The sequence below is a fragment of the Vipera berus genome, assembly GCF_964194415.1.
Source record: "Vipera berus genome assembly, chromosome: 1".
Lineage (NCBI taxonomy): Eukaryota > Metazoa > Chordata > Lepidosauria > Squamata > Viperidae > Vipera > Vipera berus.
This window is the reverse complement of record NC_138202.1, coordinates 243,821,858-243,841,297: the sequence shown is the minus strand read 5'-3', so window position 1 is coordinate 243,841,297 and position 19,440 is coordinate 243,821,858. Positions and strand designations below refer to the sequence as shown.

Below are 19,440 nucleotides of genomic sequence, written 5' to 3'. Positions count from 1 at the left end.
GCTATGGCTATTTATTAAGTGAGCCAAAGTAGAGTACAGGAATGGATACGGATGTATGCAGTAATTAGTGAGCACGTATAATTCAATCCTAGGACCTGACCAGTTAGAGGCAGACGGCCAAGTTCCTAATTCTGAAGATGCTGAAGAAAGTGAAGCAAACTCTTTATTGTCAGAAGCAAAGCCGGACCGAAACAAGCACTCTACTATTCATACCGCTCATCAGTTTTTGAAGGACCCCAATGTACAGGTAGAAGACAGCTTGCATTTTTAAAATAAAATGGTGGGCTAACTGATTTAACTAGATAAATTTTAATGGGATCACAATGTTGCGGTAGTTGCATGCTGTTCCAGATTACAGTCTCAGTTGTTGTAGAACAGGAGTCTCCAACCCCCAGTCCGTCTGCGGTACCAGTCCGCAGGCTTGTTGGGAACCGGGATGTGCAAGCAGTGGGCAAGCACGCAAAGCTCCATTTGTGTAGGCAACACACAAACCCATCCCCTCTTCCCTACCTGCTGCTACTGGTGCTGCTGGTCCACAGAGCCGGAAGGTTTGGGGATCACTGGTGTAGAATCAATAGATAAGGTTCATATTTGGGAAGGACTTTCACCTGCCGATGATTGGAATTGAAATGGGGAGATAAAACCATGACAATAGGAAAAGTCATTAATGTTTACATTTACTTTACATTGTAGACTCAGTATATAGAGAGTCTGATGTCTACATTACAATGGTACGGTATAAAGTTGCTTTGTTGTCATTACTATTACACACCTGTAAAAAATATAGCTACGCATTGGCTGTTTAGAATTTCACAAATACATGTAAAGGTAACAATGCCTGAAGGTATGGAATTCTTATTGAAATGACTGAAATAGACTCAGAGGTGCAAAATTTCAGCATTCTAATCTAGGCTCATTTTTACTTTCATCAGCCTTCATCCACCCTGTAGCTGCTTCCAAACACTGGTGCAGTCCCCTGAGTTATATCACCTGATTGAAGTGGACACTAGGGAGAGAAAGCTAAATGTAATCAATGGTGACGGAAGGATAGATGGTTACAGGAAAATCAGAGCAAGTCTGTAAAACAGGGTTGCAGAGTTGCTGAAATGTTTCCTTACAAGTGTAGATTTGAGAAAGGACAATAGGTAATAATGGGGAAAACCCATGTCATTCTAGAATGCTGCATTACTGTTTTGTATCCTGGTGTTCTAAGGATGATCTTGCCCTTTTCTAGAAGTAGAGCTGTCTCTTCTCCTTGGACTACCTGTTTTCTAGTTCAGAGGATTAATGTTAAGAAAACTACTTGGACTACCTTCAGAATTGGCAGAATGGCATGGTCTGGAGAAGAAAGAGCACATTCTGTATTTCTCTAGTGCACGGGTGTCAAACTCATTTGCATCACATGATGTATCGCGATGTTTTTTGCCTTTGCGGAGCCGGGGTGAGCGTGACCTGCGCGTGATGCATCCGGCCCGCGGGCCACCAGTTTGACGCCCCTGCGCTAGAGCATCCCATTCTAAAGGTTTTGCACAACGTTCTATATTACGATAAAATGTATGTTACCCTTTGAAGGAATATTTCTGTGTCACAGTAAAACTAATCTGTTCATATTGCTGGATTCTTATTCCAATTTGTTATATTTTAAGCACATTTTTAAAAACCCTGAAGAACTGAGGCAAGAACTAGAAAAGCAGCTTGAAGCCTGGAAGATTAGAAATCCTTTAGAGGTTGGTGACATGTTTAATTAAGGATATCCTTTTGTATTTTTTTTAATCAGATGAGTAATTAAACCTTGTTTTGGAAGTCATGTTAAATACTATTGCTTAATCATCCCAAATTTGTGGTGGTGGTGGCCCTGATAATCTTCTGCAGTGTGTAACTGGCATTTTTATAATCATGAATTGTACAACAGATTACTTTACATTAAATGAATGTTACCTTTGAAAGCCTGTGGGAGAATTACTAAATTACTGTCATCAAGGCATTAAGAAATTATTTAATTTAATTTAATAATTTAATTTGTATACCGCCCTTCTCCCGAAGGACTCAGGGCGGTGAACAGGGCAATACATAATAAAAAACAGGATACAAAAATTAAAAAGTGATTAAACAACTATGCCCGTAGTAATTGATACATATTAAAAATTAAAACTAATTATAAAAAACCCAACCCCATCCCGTCAGACCAGGCCAGCTTGTTCAAAAAAGAAGGTTTTGAGATCGCGCCGGAAGGAGCGAAGGTCGGGGGCCATCCGGAGCTCGACCGGTAAGCGGTTCCATAGGTCTGGCGCGCCCACAGAGAACGCTCTCCCCCTGGGGGCCACCAATCGGCATTCTTTGATCGGAGGCACCCTGAGGAGGCCCTCTCTGTGGGAGCGCACTGGACGGAGGGAACTTGACGCCGGCCACAGGTGTTGCCGTAGGTAATCCGGACCCATGCCATGAAGGGCTTTGTAAGTCATCACTAACACCTTGAACCTCACCCGGAGAGCAACCGGTAGCCAATGCAGCTCGCGGAGCAAAGGTGTAACATGGGAGTATCGGGAAACCCCCAAGACAACTCGCGCGGCTGCATTCTGCACCAGTTGAAGTCTCCGGGTGGACCTCAAGGGCAGCCCCATGTAGAGAGCATTACAGTAGTCTAGACGAGAAGTCACGAGCGCATGAGTGACTGTACGCAAGGCATCCCGGTCTAGATAGGGCCGCAACTGGCGCACCAGGCGGACCTGGGCAAAGGCCCCCCTAGTCACAGCTCCAATATGCTCTTCCAAAGAGAGCTGTGAATCTAGAAGGACCCCCAAGTTGCGAGCCCTATCTACGGGGGGTAATAGCTCACCCCCCATGGCCAGAGATAGAATAATCGGAATTTCCCGGGATGCCGGCACGAACAGCCACTCAGTCTTGTCAGGGTTGAGTCGAAGCCTGTTCCTCCCCATCCAGACCCGGACCGCCTCCAGGCAGCGGGACATCACGTCGAGGGCATCACTGGGGTGGTTTGGGGTCGAAATAAATAAAAAGCTGGGTATCATCAGCATATTGATGATACCCAACTCCAAAGCCACGAATGATCTCACCCAGCGGCTTCATGTAGATGTTGAACAGGAGAGGCGAGAGAACCGATCCCTGAGGAACTCCACAACTCTTAACTAGATGTTTTATTAAAAGTATTTCTGGATTTTTAAAACAAATATTGAAAGCCTGAAGTATGGCCACGCCTAGTATTTTTAACACATCAACTCTGGGAACAAATAGTAATTTTCATAAGACACACTGGAAGTGTATTTTATGTTACTGCTAAAGCGCTGCGCAGACAACAGTAAAAAACCAGCTATTTTCTAAACAACCTGGATCCCACTGGCACTTTTTAACTGATGGGTTTTTGTGGGGGATTTTGTCTTGTACCTTGAATGCTGTAGGAGGATGCAGCAGCCGAAGGGATGTGGCAGAGATACCTTCTGCTCACTGAACCTCTTTCCCAGCAGCTCTGTGAGCAGCTCCGTCTCCTCCTGGAACCAACTCAGGCAGCCAAGCTGAAGTAAGTAGAGCAAAAAGCAGGAATCAGTTAAACAGTTTGATTAGCAGAGCAGAGTTTAATGGTAGCATTCATAGCACACTGAAATCAATGGCATTTAAGTCCTTGTTTAGTCCTTATTTAGCAATTGCCTCAGCTATCCATATGTGTGTGTGTGCGTGTAGGTAGGTAGGTAGATTGATTGATTGATTGATTGATTGATTGATTGATTGATTGATTGATTGATTTTCAACAAATGTGGGCATTTGTGATAATAAAAGTCATCGAAAAGTCATGAAACTGATTAAGGCCTATTCAGTTTCAACAAGCAGTGCTACTAACCAGGAGAGAGTTCTAATTTAAATCTTAATTAGTTAAGGTCCCAGAGGAGAGCTTGAGGTTAGCCCTTTTTAAGGAAGAATTGCAGTGCAGAGAAAAGCATCTCGGGAAGATACAGTTTATTTAAACAATCTCTCTGTTCTGCAGGAAGATGCAAAAAAAGAGTGGGGGGAGCAGTCAGGCATAGGACACTGAATTAGAGAACTTTATCTACATGAGATGGCAGCAACTAATGATCTTTGCAGCATCTGTCACACGGTTCATTTAGCAACCATGTCAGCAACTATTTCTTCAGAACCAGTTGTAGTCACTAAACAAGGACAACCAGTATTCATTAAGTGGGTACATTAAAATATTAATTGAATTAACATTCTGAGTTCAACCGCCATGTATCTTGATTAAATTCTATCATCTCTTCTCCAAGTACATTAATTCTTAATTATTTCATTGATATTTTGCCCTGTTCCATATTTTAAGATGATTCAAGAGTTTTTGATTCCTTCAACTACAAAGAGGTTAACTTTTGCAGTATAAGTGTTTGCAGACTGAAGTCTATATATGTGTTTGGAGTTTGCACACATGCAAGAAGACTGTACAATTTGAGAGTATAATCTGCATATTCCTAAATCTTTCATCTTTTATTTTTATTGAAAAGTTTTAACTCTTATGTCAATAAAGATATGTTTTCAAATCTGTAAATTGTGCTTCAGAGAGATGGCTGAATAAATACTTTCAGAGCCTAAGAGCAGAGAGACAATATCCTTCACACATTCTGTGATAATAAAGCCAGAATAAAATATGCATATTAAACATTGTCCCATTGGCTCAGCTGGTAGAATTTATGCAGATTGCAGAATTCATTGAGATTGCCAGAAATAACACATGGATCTGTTTATTCGGAAAGTAATAATAATAACAACAGTTTTTGCAATTTGTATCTTAATATTTTAGATTTTCCCCCTAAGTTTTTTATTTTTAGAAGAGCTGTGAAAAATATTTAAAATTGTTTCCAACCTTTTATTTTAGTCAACATCAACTTTTCCAATTATCAGACAACTACATCTTTACAGTAACAACATATGTAAAAATCTAGCAATCTCTTCTAGCAATCTTCAACCAGTATTTCTGATAATTAAATTTCTGTTGAGTTGTGCAAAACTAAAACTCATATTCTGCCTAATTATTTTCATAAAGTGTCATAGTGTTAATATTTTGAATTTTCTCAATTTTCCAATTGTCAGGGGTGATTATAGAACAGGAAAAAGATTGAACATGCGCAAAGTAATTCCGTATATTGCAAGCCAGTTCCGAAAAGATAAAATCTGGTTACGAAGGACCAAACCCAGCAAACGGCAGTACCAGATTTGTTTGGCCCTTGATGACTCTGCCAGCATGGTAGACAATCACTCGAAACAGGTAAAAAAATACAAATAAATAACATTCTGATCTCACGGGCCTGAATTCGTTCAGATATCTTCTGTATTTCATGCTATTGTATGTGCAGTTAATGACCATTTCTTCAGCAATCATTCAGAGTCAATGGGGATTCAGAACATATGATAGTTCTAACATCTGGTCCCCAAAGTTATGACTGTTGCAGCACCTCCATGGTCACATGATGAAAACTTGGACACTGAGCCACCTGTTCATTCTTCACAGGGTCACTTCTCCCACCTGCTTATCTCCCCTTCCATCTCTGCCCTTTTGCCTGCCCTGTGCTCCCTGACCCTCCTACCTCTGCCACCTTGCCCTTACCAGCTCTGCCTGTTTCCAAACCTTGAGAGAAGGCTGCCCCTGATTTGGACAAGGCCGTGCACAAATTGGGATAAATGGCAGGCGTGGCCAGGAGCAGCCTCATGAAGGGCCAGGTGGGGTCTGCTGATCTACAGCAGCAGGAATAAGCTGGCAAAGGTCAGCTTGGGGTGTACCAAGCCTGGAAGCGCCAGCAGGGCCAGCAAGTCTAGTAAGGGCAGAGGCAGCAGAGTGCAAGGCAGCCATAAGGGCAGAAATGGGGGGGGGAATTGAAGAGGAGGCAGTCTCTTACCTTACGAAGCTTTGGGATAGGAAAGGGAGTGGCTTGGATCAGGATGGATCCTTGGCTCATGACCTGTAGGATTTTGTTAACAACAGCAACCAGGGCTGCCGTGATTGCCATTATTAAGCAGTGCGGTCCACGTGATGTGCTTTATGACTGCCTCGCTTAGCAATGGACATTCTGGTCCCAGTAGCCATTGTAACTCAAAGACTCTCTGGTTCATTCTTGTGCTTTTGCCACTTGGGGGTTTCCCAAATGCCAGTTCTCTCATAAAAAGGTAAAGGTAAAGGTTCCCCCGCACATGCGTGCTAGTCGTTTCCGACTCTAGGGGCCGGTGCTCATCTCCGTTTCAAAGCCGAAGAGCCAGCGCTTGTCCGAGGACGTCTCCGTGGTCATGTGGCCGGCATGACTAGACGCCAAAGGCGCACGGAACGCTGTTACCTTCCCACCGTAGTGGTCCCTATTTTTCTACTTGCATTTTTACGTGCTTTTGAACTGCTAGGTGGGCAGAAGCTGGGACGAGTAACAGGCGCTCACTCTGCTACGCGGCACTCGGGATTCGACCCGCCAAACTGCCGACCTTCCAATCGACAAGTTCAGCGTCCTAACCCACTGAGCCACCGCGTCCCTGTTCTCTCATAATAGAGTTTAAATATCTCACTGCAGTTCAGTGGATGTAAAGACATCTTTGCTTCTGCCACAATGATTGCTTGGCACTTGACATACTTAGTGTATTTAAAGAAAGTGTCATCAGTGCAATTTTCTGATTTCTTACGGGGTTTGTATGAGAGCACGTGGCATCACAGGCTTTCAGAAAAGGTGGCAAACATGTTTGGAATTTTGCAGTTTAAATGTTAATTCCGTGCTGGATTGTTCATCTTAAATCTACTGATAATACTTAGTACTAGCCCTACTCATCAATGAACTCCAACTGTATCAACTTGTTTTTTTGTAGCTCGCCTATGAATCCTTAGCAGTGATTGGGAATGCTTTGACACTTTTAGAAGTGGGACAAATTGCAGTATGTAGGTAAGAACACCTTAAACCTTTACTGACTTTCGGTAGTGAAAATTAATATAATTCTTGTATGGGACACAATTTTAAAAAGCATGTTTCACTTCATTTTAGTTTTGGAGAGACAGTTCAGTTACTACATCCCTTCCATGAGCAATTCAGTGACCGATCAGGAGCAAGAATACTACAGCTCTGCAAATTTGAACAAAAGAAGACTAAGATAGCTCAGGTATCGCCAGTTCTTAAGGTCGTGCTGTCCATTGCCTCGCATCTGATTGCCCTGTAGAGACAACCCTTGAGATCCTAGTGGTGTACCTACATTCAAGCTACATGGCAGGATTCTTCCCCAAGTTTTTAGAATTTCCTTTGGGTTGGTGGTGGAAGTAGCCTTTAGATGTGATGGGTAGCACATAAATCAAATAAATAAATGTTTCCCCATTTGTTGGTGCTTGGAGATTTCACTCTTCCTGTTTTGGTGCTGGTTGTGATAAAACTCAGGAGTTCACGTCCTCCATGACAACCATGGGACTTGTCTCAATACTGGGCCCTAACAATGGTGGTAACTCTTGGATTTGTCACTTTCTCTGAGCAACTAGTTGATGTTCTGGAGAGAGAAAAGAGATTTTTTTCCATCATCCTGGTCAGATCACTCCTGATCTGGTTACGATTAAGAGCCATCTGTGAGCTCTGTAGGGTGGTGTGGCTCATTGTTGTGCCCCAGTTGGTTTCCAATGGGAGTATGGGGAGTTTTCCAGCTCTCTGATAGGCAGTTTTACTTAACCACTGACTGATTAAGTACTTGGCATTAGAAAATGTGCAGCATTGCCCCTGAGTGGAGTCTTCTTGCTGATGGCTGATCCCACTTGGGGCCTTGCTTTTCCATGACCCTCTCTAGAAATGAAACACCACAAACAACGTCTGGAGCATAATTGGAGCAAGGCAAGAAGTGAACACAACCAAGGACAAATACACACTCCTATTTAGTCCTTCATTATGGCAACAAAAGAGACTGTGATTACTTATTGGACTCTTCTCCAGTGTCCTTAATTAGGATGATCAATTCCCTGTTGGACATGGAGAGGGTGACGGGAATTCTCAGCAATGAAATGGTTCCTTTGCCATGCTGTTGCAGTGACCCGAGTTAACAAAGTGCAACCCGGGTTTATTGCCTTAATTTCTACTGAGGAAAAGAATCATTTACTTTGTTCTATCAGGAAACCTTCTCAAAATGAAATAATGCTTACTGCTCTGCTTCAAGTAGAATTTGGGAAAGTATAGTCTTAAAAGGTGTATAATTCAAATGAGGACATTCCTATTCTTTGTCACAGAATCAGCGTGACAAGTTTCAGGGTGGAGATTGTCATTTCACAATATTTGTTTCTTGTGTTCTTCCACAGTTTTTAGAATCATCAATAAATATGTTTGCTGCGGCACAGCACTTGTCTTCAAACATCAGTCCAGGTGTGTCTCTGACTTCCTTTTTTATAATCATTGTTGCCACGCGGTAACATACCTTAAGTGAAAGCTGTCCGAGTTGTTGTGGAATCAGGCAACTTCTAAATTGAATAAATAAATAAAACCTGCATTGACGCTAAGAAGCATGGTTGTCTGTTGTTGCTGATTCAATGGTAAAGGTGTGCACAGCATTTAAGGTCACAACATCTCAAAGAAGAATGGTCCTCATTGCCCTTTACCCTGGAACAGTGTTGAAATGGACCACTCAAGGACATTTGAATTTTAAAATATTGTATTGAATAGCACTTCTTAATAAATGTTCTAAAGAATAAATATTTGAATTCTTAGTTCCCCAGTTCGTTACTACTAGACAGACTGGGGTCTGTTTCTTCAATTATGTACAGGATATTCACTAATGTTATGTTTTACTTGATGTTTAGATTCCATTTAGTTTATCTACATAGACAATATGTGGGGGGGGGGTGTTTTGGAACTTGTTCATTTCTTAAAATACTAAGCAGTGCAGAGCTTTTGGAAACTCTTGGAATATTTCTTGTTTTCTGTATATTTGATTCAGGGTTTTATTAACAGCTGAAAATATGTCTCTTACTAGAAACTGCTCAGCTACTCCTAATAGTATCAGATGGAAGAGGTCTTTTCCTTGAGGGCAAGGAACGTGTCAAAGCAGCTGTTCAGTCTGTACAGCATGCAAATATCTTTGTTATTTTTGTAATATTGGACAACCCTAATTCACGGGTAAGTTATCAATGCATCTGTACTACTTTTAACTGCAAAAGAAGCATATTATACATAATTATAAATTAATAATATTGGATAAGTTATTTACTAAGTTCCCTTTCAAATGGTAGCAGTAAAAATTGTCTAGATTTTATATGACTAAAAGTAACAAAAAGTATACTTGTTGACTTTTATCAAATGTTAAAATTTTCTCAATCACATAAACCTAGATTACCCTTCCTACAAAACAGGTGTCTATAGCCATGCCTAATTTCTCATTTTCTGAAGATATTTGAATTAATTCATACATCTGAATTGATATATGAATTAGTTCATATATCTGAAGAATTAATTGAATTCTGGAATCTGCAAAGGTCCATGACCAATCTGTACCTTAGACCTGCTTATTCTTGTCTGATACAAAAACTTAAAAGGCAAATTTAATGCAGTTTTTTATAAAGGTACATGAAAGATTTTTTTTTAAAAAAAATGTAAACGAAAGGAACCCGACAAACCATTTATTCATTTATTTAACTTGTTATGAATATCTACTATTCGTTCTATCTTCATATAATTCCTTATTTAGAATCTTCTCATTTATAAACCAAAATAATTAACTTTGGGTGTTAGTAAACTAAATGTACCCTTTCCTCAGTTAGCAACCATGTTCATTCCAACTACTTGGTCATTAAGCAAAACAGTCACTAAGGGTACACGGATCTGAGACAGAGGGAGATGCTGCAAAGATCATTGTTTGCTGCTGTCTCATTCAGATAAAGTTCTTGTCCCGTTTTTTCCCTTTTTTTCCCCCTTATAGTGCAGAGAGATTGTTTACCCAAACTATCTCTTCCTGAACTGCTTTGATTCAGTGTAGTGCTTCCCTAAAAAGTGCTAATCATAAGTTAATCTCTGTGTCCTTAATTAGTTGATTAGAGCCCTCCTACCAGCTACCCTGCCTGAAACTGACTAGACCTTAATTAGTTTCATACTGAAGGTTTTTGTTGTCAGGTACCTGAAATCTGGTTGTAAATTTATGCATTAGTTGGAAAGTGAATTTTTATTACCGTTTATTACTGCTGTACTTGCAAATGATTGCTAACTGAGGTTGTTGTTAATCAAGGAGTGGCTGTAAGTTAAACGGTTGGGGGGACATAATTATCAGGAAGAGGAAAGAATCTCTTTTTTTTCTGCTGTCCTCCTGACTATTTTCATTTGATTTAACACAAGCGTGTGTACGCGGAAGTGAATTTAGCACAAGCATGTGTACATGGAAGTGAATATTACTTGAATATAAGAAAAGTCTAGATCTGTAATCCAGTATTTACTTCTGTTGATTTGCCGTTTTCATTCACAGGATTCAATCTTGGATATTAAAGTACCTTTATTCAGACGGCCTGGAGAATTGCCAGAAATAAGGTCATACCTGGAAGAATTTCCCTTTCCTTTCTACATAATTCTCAGAGATGTGAATGCCCTGCCAGAGACTCTCAGTGATGCCCTTAGGCAGTGGTTTGAACTGGTGACTGCTTCAGACGGTTTCTAGAGTGCGCCAAGTCTAAAAAGTTCATTGAAGTATATAAGCTGATGTTCACGGGGGCCAGAAATCCAAGACCTCAAACTTGCATTTCCCCTTCTCAGTGCAGGAGACTGTGCGGTCCATGATGAACCTAGACATCCTCCCTAATTTCCTTGCCAGTATTGGGAAACAGTGAAAAAACATATTTCCCCCCTTTTTGTCTTTTGGTTATACTTTAAGTAACTTATTCTAGGATATATTTGATATCCTCATCATTAGGAAATAGGCAGGCTTGTTGAGTAGTAAGAAGCAAGTTTTGTTTCTGAAAGAGGAAGTGGAACTCGAACTGTTGAACTATAATAAAAAAAATAGTTTGCTTTTAAGTCACCTGCGTGAGTGGACCCTGTGTTGACGAGATGGGGAGGTTAAATTTTACTCAGCCAAATAATAATAATCTCCTTGAATACTTGTAATTGCTCAATATTGCTGAATGGTTGCTGGTTATCTGATAATGCAAGGATATTTTTGTTACATTAAAGACTGCGTTGTCGTTTTACACTGTGATGTCTGCCTTCTGTCCAAGGCAATTACTAGGATACATGTGCAAGGGACTTTTTCTCCCCAACCCGTTTTCATTGCAAACAACTATGCATTGTGATTTTTAATAAAGCCATCCCTTTGTTTGTAATTATGGTGTCCATTGTTTGAAGAAATTAATCAGGTCTGAAATAATCTAAATATGGATTATTCAAGTCTGAAAACAAAAGTAAATTCTGACACTGTCTTGAACTTGTCCATTCTTGTATGTAAACCAAAGATGGTTGTAATTATTGCTGCACTATTTCATGGAGTCCAGATGTGTCTGATACTGCTGACGCAGGGAAAGTTAGCAATTAAACAGGAAGGATTGTAAATGAAAGTTGAAGGAAATATTATTTCTCATACAGATGCAATAATCATAAATTACAAAGAGGACTATAAATTACAAAGGGGATATATAAAGTACTTGGAAAGCGACATCTGTCTGATATCTACCTCCCCAGGCCAACATTGAACTGAAAGTCACATGACGCTGCATGCATTAGAACTTAACATTGAAAAGTATTTACAGTTTTTGTAGTGCAGAATTTAAAGTATTAACAGGCAGTTTGGTGTAGCAGTTAAGATATTAAGTTAAAAACTGGGAGATCATGAGTACTAGTCCTGCCTTGGGCACAAAGTCAGCTGGGTAACTTTGGGCTAGTCACTTTCTCTCAGCCCTAGGAAGGAGGCAATGGCTACCCACCTCTGAAAAACTTTGGCAAGAAAACTGCAGGGATTTCTCCAGGCAGTCTCTGAAAATTGGACTCAGTTGAACAGAAGGAAGAGAAACCTTTATATCATAAGACTGCAGGTTTTTTTAAACTCCTAAACCAAAGCTTTCTTAAATTACTTAATATGAAGTTACTTAAAACAACTTTGCTATAGTTTTATGTGTTAGACCTTGATAATTGAGACATAATCAATCAAATCATGACGATTGTTAAGGTATGTTTACCATCATAACACTCTTCCATTTTCTAAACTCACAAAGATGTTCTGTAGGATAAAAGAATTGCATTATTCCACTGGTTAAGTACCTCTTAATATTTTTCTGCTAAAAATTATATTCTGTAAACCTTAGAAATTTCAATGCTATGGATGAGTTTGGTCATATAAAGATGCAATTTTTTGGAGAATATACAGGATGTGATTTATGTCAGAGTATTGTGATCTTTACTAACAGCATAAAATGGCTGTACAAAATAAACTTCAAAACCTTCAAGCTTAAAGGAAGAATAGATTGCGTTTGATAAAATCTGACAGCTCAAGATAATTTCTTGCACTGTTTATTTCCTGGTCTCTCCCTTTTGACTATTTTAGATTTTTTTTAAAAAAAAGTAATCACCTTATGTTAAAAATAGGCAACGTCTAGTTTTTTTTAATTTGTATTTTATTAAAAATATTCAAATAGAACGAAGGAAAGTGATATTGATTGATTGCTGGCTTTTGTGATAGTGGTGAATGAGGAAAAAGCCTTTTATTTTCTTGTGTAGTAAATTTTCTTGGCAGTTGTGCATGCCATTCTTCTTGACCATGACTTGGTATTAACAGAACCCTGAATTTTCCACTTTTTGATCAGAGTTTGAACAGCATTGATAGGTGTTTTCAAATCTTTTGAGTACCATTTTACATCCTTTCTTGGATGTATAAACTTGGAACTATTTTTTGCTTGCACATCCTTTGTCAGTTCTTTTGTTTTCCCCATGCTTCAGTAACCAGCAAAGTCAATATACCATTTCTCAAGAGTTAAGAAACTCACTATTTATACACAGACTTGAAGTACAACCAAAGAAGACACAGATGTGAATACTTAGCTTCACTGCCATCTCAATATGTGTATGTCTACTTTAGATTTAGATGTATTATCAGCCCAAACATTCAGGTATGCAAACTTTTGAATGGAACCATTTTATTATTTCTTTTATTACTACGGTTAACTTAATGATTGTCTTATTCTGCGATACCTGGTAGCTTAAGTTAAATCACATAAATAAAAAAAGTGCTTTATATGATCGCTCGTGTACTTTACTTACAAAATGGTCCACATTTTAAAATTCTACCAAGGGTATGTAAGCACAATTGTATATGGTTGTAATAAAGATTTTGCAAATTTTAAATGTAAAATTATATTTTAGTGAAATCATCCATAAATATAATCTGTATATATAATATTTCAAGTAACACCAGGTCTTCAGTTCCCAGAGTTATACCAGCATTGAATCCCTAGACTTACACGAAAAGCCCATAGAATCAATTTACTTTAGCTATCAATTTCCATGTAATATATATATATATATATATATATTTAAAGAAATAATGATTTGTCTCAGGGTCAAATTAATGTATGTAGGTATTTGATAGGACAATACAAAAAAAATAAGATTATTACTGCATTTCCACGCAGTTCTTGTCATTTCATTTATTTATTCATTCATGCATCACATTTAAAAATTGCCCAGGTCCCTCTTAGAGCTATTCTGGGTAGTGCACATATACTGGGGGTATATGTATGTTCAACCTAAAGTGACAGATCTTGAGTTGTATTAACAATTCTGCAAATGTAAGTTTAAAATATAACAGTACAAAATCAAATCCATAAATTTGTATAATGTGCCAACTCTTAAATTGAATCTCGGCCGCAAGGCAATTTGCAGGCCATCCACCACAAACAGCAAATTTTATTGTAGTTTAATTTTAAAGTTAAACTAATTAAAGCATAGAGAGTTCATAGAAGAGCAACAAAGATGACCAGGGGACTGGAAGCTAAAACATATGAAGAACAGTTGCAGAAATTGGGTATGTCTAGTTCAGGGGTAGGCAACCTTGGCTCTTTGATGACTCATGGACTTCAACTCCCAGAATTCCTGAGCCAGCCATGCTGGCTCAGGAATTCTGGGAGTTGAAGTCCATGAGTCATCAAAGAGCCAAGGTTGCCTACCCCTGGTCTAGTTTAATGAAAAGAAGGACTAGGGGTGATGTGATAGTGTACCAATATCAAAGGGGCTGCCACAAAGAGGGGGGTCAACCTATTTGAAGCACCTGAAGGCTGGACAAGAAGCAATGGATGGAAACTAATCAAGGAGAGGAGCAACCCAGAATTAAGGAGAAATTTCCTGTCAAAACAATCTGGAAGAGCTTGCCTTCAGGAGCGGGTACTCCATCACTGGAAGTTTTTAATAAAAGATTAGCAACCATTTGTCTGACATGGTAGGGTTTCTTGTTTGAACCGGGGGCTGGACTAGAAGACCTCCAACTCTGGAGGTCCCTTCCAGCTCTAAGCAACTTTTCTTAAGTTTACCAAGATAGGACATTCAGGTTAATTATTCAAAAGATTGCATAAGTCAGGGGTCCTCAACCTTGGCAACTTTTAAGACTTGTGGACTTCAACTCCCAGAATTCCTCAGCCAGCCTTGCTGGCTGAGGAATTCTGGGAATTGAAGTCCACAAGTCTTAAAGTACCCTGGCATAAGTAAATAATACCAATTTCAACAACTCTTCATAAAAGGATTATTGGCTTAAAAAGGCACGTTTACGGCTTAGCTTTGTTGAGCATTTTTCAATGTAGGGGATTATGTAAAAAAACGACCATGCCGCTCTGGAAGAAGAATCTGCTCTGCAGCCCTCGATTGCCCCTGTGCCGATTCTAACCAGAAAATCTAATTGCAATATTGATAAAGACTTAAGTAATAGCGTCAAACTGCACTTCTGGTTTTATTCTGGGTGATTTTTAGTTATGATTGTCCAATTGTTATTCTATAAATAAGTGTGTGGGGTGGGTTGTCTTTACGCTTTCCTTTGATTTATAACTGAAGCGTTCAGCCTACTTCAGGAGAAAAGCGCAGCGCGCAGCTCCCGGCGTGCTTTCATGACACGTTTGCTAAACACGTGTCTTTCTTTTCACCCTCCACCCGGACACCTGCCACTCAGGCTTGCTAAGTGACGGAAGGGGGAGTTACCCCGAAGTCCCTCGCCAGCCGCTGCTGGGACCAAGCAGGCGGCATTCTCCCGCCGCCTCCGCGCGTGGCGCTAAAGAGTCCCCGCCAGTCCAAAAGGGCCGAAAGGCGGGAGCCTGAGCCATGGCGGCCTCCCGGCTACCCCCGACGGCCTTAAGCCTGAAGCAGGTAGGAAGAGACCGCGCCAGGGGGCGGCAGTTCGGCCTCCTCTCGGTCTTCGCAGCCGCCTCGCTCCTGAACAGCCGCCGAAGCGGCCCCTCTGCCTTTGGGCGCCTCGTAAACGGCGCTGGGCGGAAGCCTGGGCGAGCCTGACTAGTACAGAGTGCTTTGGTGCAATCTGAAAAGGAGGCTCCGGGCCTGGAAACCGCCAGTCGGAAGGAGGTCTGGCGGTGGAAAGAGGCTCCTTCACCGCTGCGGCAGCCTCCCGGCCAGCGCCCTGCTTCTGGCCGGATACTTGATTCGGGCCATTGCTCGGCACCCCAGCGGTTTAATAATAACAATAATAATAATAATAATAATAATAATAATAATAATAATAATAATAATAATAATAATAATAATAATAATAATAATAATAATAATATAAGTTGGAAGGGACCTTGGAGGTCATCTAGTCCAACCCCCTGCTCAGGCAGGAAACCCTATACCATTTCAGGCAAATGGCTGTCCAGTCTCTTCTTAAAAACCTCCAGTGTTGGAGCATTCACCACCTCTGGAGGCAGGTTGTTCCACTGGTTAATTGTTCTAACAGTCAGGAAGTTTCTCCTTGGTTCTAGGTTGCTTCTCTCTTTGCTTAGTTTCCATCCGTTGCTTCTTGTCCTGCTTTCAGGTGTCTTGGAGAATAGCTTGGCTCCCTCTTCTTTGTGGCGGCCCCTGAGATATTGGAACACTGCTATCATGTCACCCCTCACTCTTCTCTTCATTAAAATAGACATACCCAATTCCAGCAACCGTTCCCTATATGTTTTAGCCTCCAGCCCCCTAATCATCTTGGTTGCTCTTCTCTGTACCCTTTCTAGTTGCAGGCGGGTTGTCTGCTCGCTCCCCAGTCGCGTTAGCAGAGCCTTCTTCTGATGAAGTATCTTCATTTACAGAATCTGTGGGCTGCTGCTTTGGTTTGGAATGTATGTACAGGTAGTCCTCGACTTAACGACCACAATTGAGGCCAAAGGTCCCGTTGCTAAGTGAGACCGTTAAGTGAATTTTGTACCCATTTCCCGACCTTTCTGGCCACAGTTGTTTAGGTGAATCACTGCAGCTGTCAACACATTTGCTAAGTGAGTTTGGCTTTGCTAGTCAGGTCACAAATGGTGATCACAGTGATTACAGGACACTGCAACTGTCGTAAATATGAGTCAATTGTCAAGCATCTGAATTTTAGTCACACAACCATGGGGATGCTGCCAACAGTTGTGTGAAAAAGGATCATAAATCACTTGTTTTCAATTTCCAGTTATTGTAACTTTCAGCAGTTACTAAATGAACTGTTTCTAAGTCGAGGACTATGCTGTAACACATGTAGGGATTTTTTTTTCCTAGCAAAAGAGCCTGTTACTTTGCATTAATTGCTTTACTGATTCTCACTTCAGTAGATCATTCCTGGGAAGCTTTTGCATGCTACATGCAGAGCAAGCTTCCAAGGAGAATTTTTTAAAGAAGAATTCTGGAAAAGCAAAATTAAAACTTTTTTTTGGGGGGGGAAGTAAAGTATGGTCATGTATGGTGAACTGCAATTGGCTAAGTTAGAAGGGCAAAGTAACCACAAAAGCCTGTGTATGTGTATACACACACAAACACGAAATTACAAGTAATGTAACTGCTATTATGTACTTTGTCAGTATTTCATATTTCTGTAGGATTTATATGAATATGAACTTGAGACTTTATGCTTTAGGAACAGGTGCAGTTTTGGATGCTGCTATTGGCAATTAATGGATATCACAAAAGTTTTCTCTGTGATTTAGGGGAGAACCATACAGAAATTGAGGAAGATTAAGCTATCTTTCACATTGGAAATTAGCTTTTGGGGAGGGTGGAGGACAAAGGGCTGTATCTTCATCTTTCTATGTCCACCGCATGAACATGCACCAGTAAAATTCATTTTCCTCTCCTCAGCCTACAACTTAGTCATCTTTAGCTATGCCAGTTTTAAGGGATGTTTTCCCTCTTTCCCCCAACACAGTTTTTGGGGTGTGGACAATTCAGACCCCATGATGATGAGCAGCTGTGGAGTCTGCTCAGCTCCTATTCGCCAGTTAGGCTAGCTAGTGCAACCATGAACCTTCCTGTGTGATCACTGGGCATGGTTCTCTATGGCTATTTTGGCCTGGCCTCAGGAGACTCTGGACACAGGGTGGGCAGAATACAGACAGAAAAGTCAAGTTGTAGTCATGACGGTGCATTTAAAGCTCCCTCTGATGAAACTTGTGAAGACTGACAGTAGCCCCTGGTATGGATCTCCATACAATCTTGGCCCATTCAGATGGACAGATCAGGCAGATGCACTGAACTTTCAAATAGATAAATTGACGTAGCATTAGGAAAAGTGAGAGTATGGAAGTAAAATACCTAGAGCATTAATGATTACATGAGTTTAATTTAATTTAATTTTAAAGAGGGCAGGCATGTATTAATTTGATAGTTGAGGTTCGTGTTAATAGTTTTGCCGATCCTTTCAAGCATATGATCCTCAAGGCTTTTTGAAAGTGAATTAACTGGGTTCCAGTTTTTTTGTTGCAAGGAGCAGATGGGAAGACCTTGGACTTGTGACAAAAAGTGAGACGCCCATTCTTTGTTTCCTTTGATAGTTCCTGAGAAGACAACAGGTTCTTCAGTTATACAGGAAAATCCTCAGGACCATTCGTCAGATCCCCAATGAAGCCGATCGTCAGTATATGAGAGACTGGGCGAGGGAAGATTTCAAAAGGAATAAAGAGGCTACAGATGAGGCAAGAGAGGTCTCAAAATCTGATGGGCCTGAACATTACAGCTGGTAGCTGGACCCGTTGCCTTCTGGCAGGTTTCCATATAGCTTGCTTAGAACATTAGACAGGGATTGGAAAATGTATTACGGGTGCTATGCAGTTGCTTCCTTATGGATCACTTTGGAATATTAATTCCCGTTAAAAGAAGAACTTCCAAAGCTGGTTATGGTAAAGACAAAGTGATTTCATATTTACCTTTTACTGAGTTTCCAAGAGCCAATATTTGGAGCCTACTGAAATGGCATATAATTTGAATTTAAGACTTCTGAGTCCAGGAATTAATTTCAAGTAAGAGAAGTGAACTAAGCAAATTCTGTTTGGGATTCTGTCCTTGGAATGGAGAATAGCCTAAATCCATTGCCTTGCTGAATAATGGTGAGGGAAAATACCCAAATATATGTATATGCTTTATGCTGCCTGGAGTCACTTTTTGTCAGATGGCTGGTCAAATAAATTTGACAAATATATTTGTTTAAATTACCTTGCCTACTAAGTATGACATTTCTTCTTTTACAGGATACAGTTAAGATGATGATCACTCAAGGCAACCTACAGCTTCAGGAGCTTGAGAGAGCACTAAAACTGGCAAAATCCTAGGCTTAATTCTGCTTACAAGTCAAAGCAATTTTTCATTGCAGCTAACTGCAAGGACATTAAGCGGGAGGAACCCTACTGAGAATCCAAAGATGTCCTGTGTACACTTCCCAAAAGTCAGACGGAAGACCTGCTGAATATTCTTTGTCATGGTATAAATGCCATAAGCCTGAATGTTAAGGTGCAGTAGGAATAAAACGAGCAATAGCAGCAACATCGGGACAATGTGAAAAATGCAAAGTAGATAAAGGGAAATTGATACCTTACATTTAGGAATTGCACTTTTAAATACAAGAATACCACGAAGCTGTGGAACAATTTACCCTTATATGTGCTGTTTACCTAGAGAATTCTTCAAAGGAAAGAACTGAATCTTTAGCAGTTCTGCACAAAGCTTTGAAGGGATGGTTTAACGAGATACAATATGCCTTCCAACTGATTCCTTGAATTGAATCTCCAAGGTAATTAAGGTACTTCAGAATAGCTTCAGTCAAATTTGAAGGGGGTTCTATGGACTTCTGGTACTTTCTGGCTTCATTGTTGCATTTTTTTCTTCTAAAAACCAAGACAAAATTTCTTATATTGACATGAGTAATTGGTCAGTGTTTACTGTATGTACATTTATTTACAGCCATAAGTTTTAGCAAAATAGCCAGTGAATTTTATCTCTTTCTAAAACTTTTATGTTCATGCTTATGGAAGTACTTCTTGTACTTGGA

General features: G+C 40.2%; 2 protein-coding genes across 2 annotated transcripts in view; both read left to right on the top strand.

Annotated features, from left to right (window-relative positions):
• The window catches only part of MDN1 (midasin AAA ATPase 1), a 126,133-nt gene extending 112,931 nt beyond the window's left edge, over positions 1 to 13,202 (top strand). The window contains exons 94-102 of the mRNA XM_081331608.1: positions 93 to 247; positions 1,647 to 1,727; positions 3,417 to 3,535; positions 5,092 to 5,266; positions 6,841 to 6,914; positions 7,014 to 7,128; positions 8,297 to 8,360; positions 8,968 to 9,110; positions 10,447 to 13,202. Coding sequence (XP_081187734.1) covers positions 93 to 247; positions 1,647 to 1,727; positions 3,417 to 3,535; positions 5,092 to 5,266; positions 6,841 to 6,914; positions 7,014 to 7,128; positions 8,297 to 8,360; positions 8,968 to 9,110; positions 10,447 to 10,635 — 1,115 coding nt within the window. The 3' untranslated portion in view covers positions 10,636 to 13,202. The remainder of the gene's footprint in view (positions 1 to 92; positions 248 to 1,646; positions 1,728 to 3,416; positions 3,536 to 5,091; positions 5,267 to 6,840; positions 6,915 to 7,013; positions 7,129 to 8,296; positions 8,361 to 8,967; positions 9,111 to 10,446) is intronic.
• A 1,994-nt stretch (positions 13,203 to 15,196) lies between these two features.
• On the top strand, positions 15,197 to 19,069 carry LYRM2 (LYR motif containing 2). Its single transcript, XM_081331595.1, has 3 exons — positions 15,197 to 15,311; positions 17,951 to 18,091; positions 18,644 to 19,069. The coding sequence occupies exons 1-3, from the start codon at positions 15,267 to 15,269 to the stop codon at positions 18,722 to 18,724; spliced, it is 267 nt and encodes an 88-aa protein (XP_081187721.1). The 5' UTR covers positions 15,197 to 15,266; the 3' UTR covers positions 18,725 to 19,069.
• Positions 19,070 to 19,440: the final 371 nt, after the last annotated feature.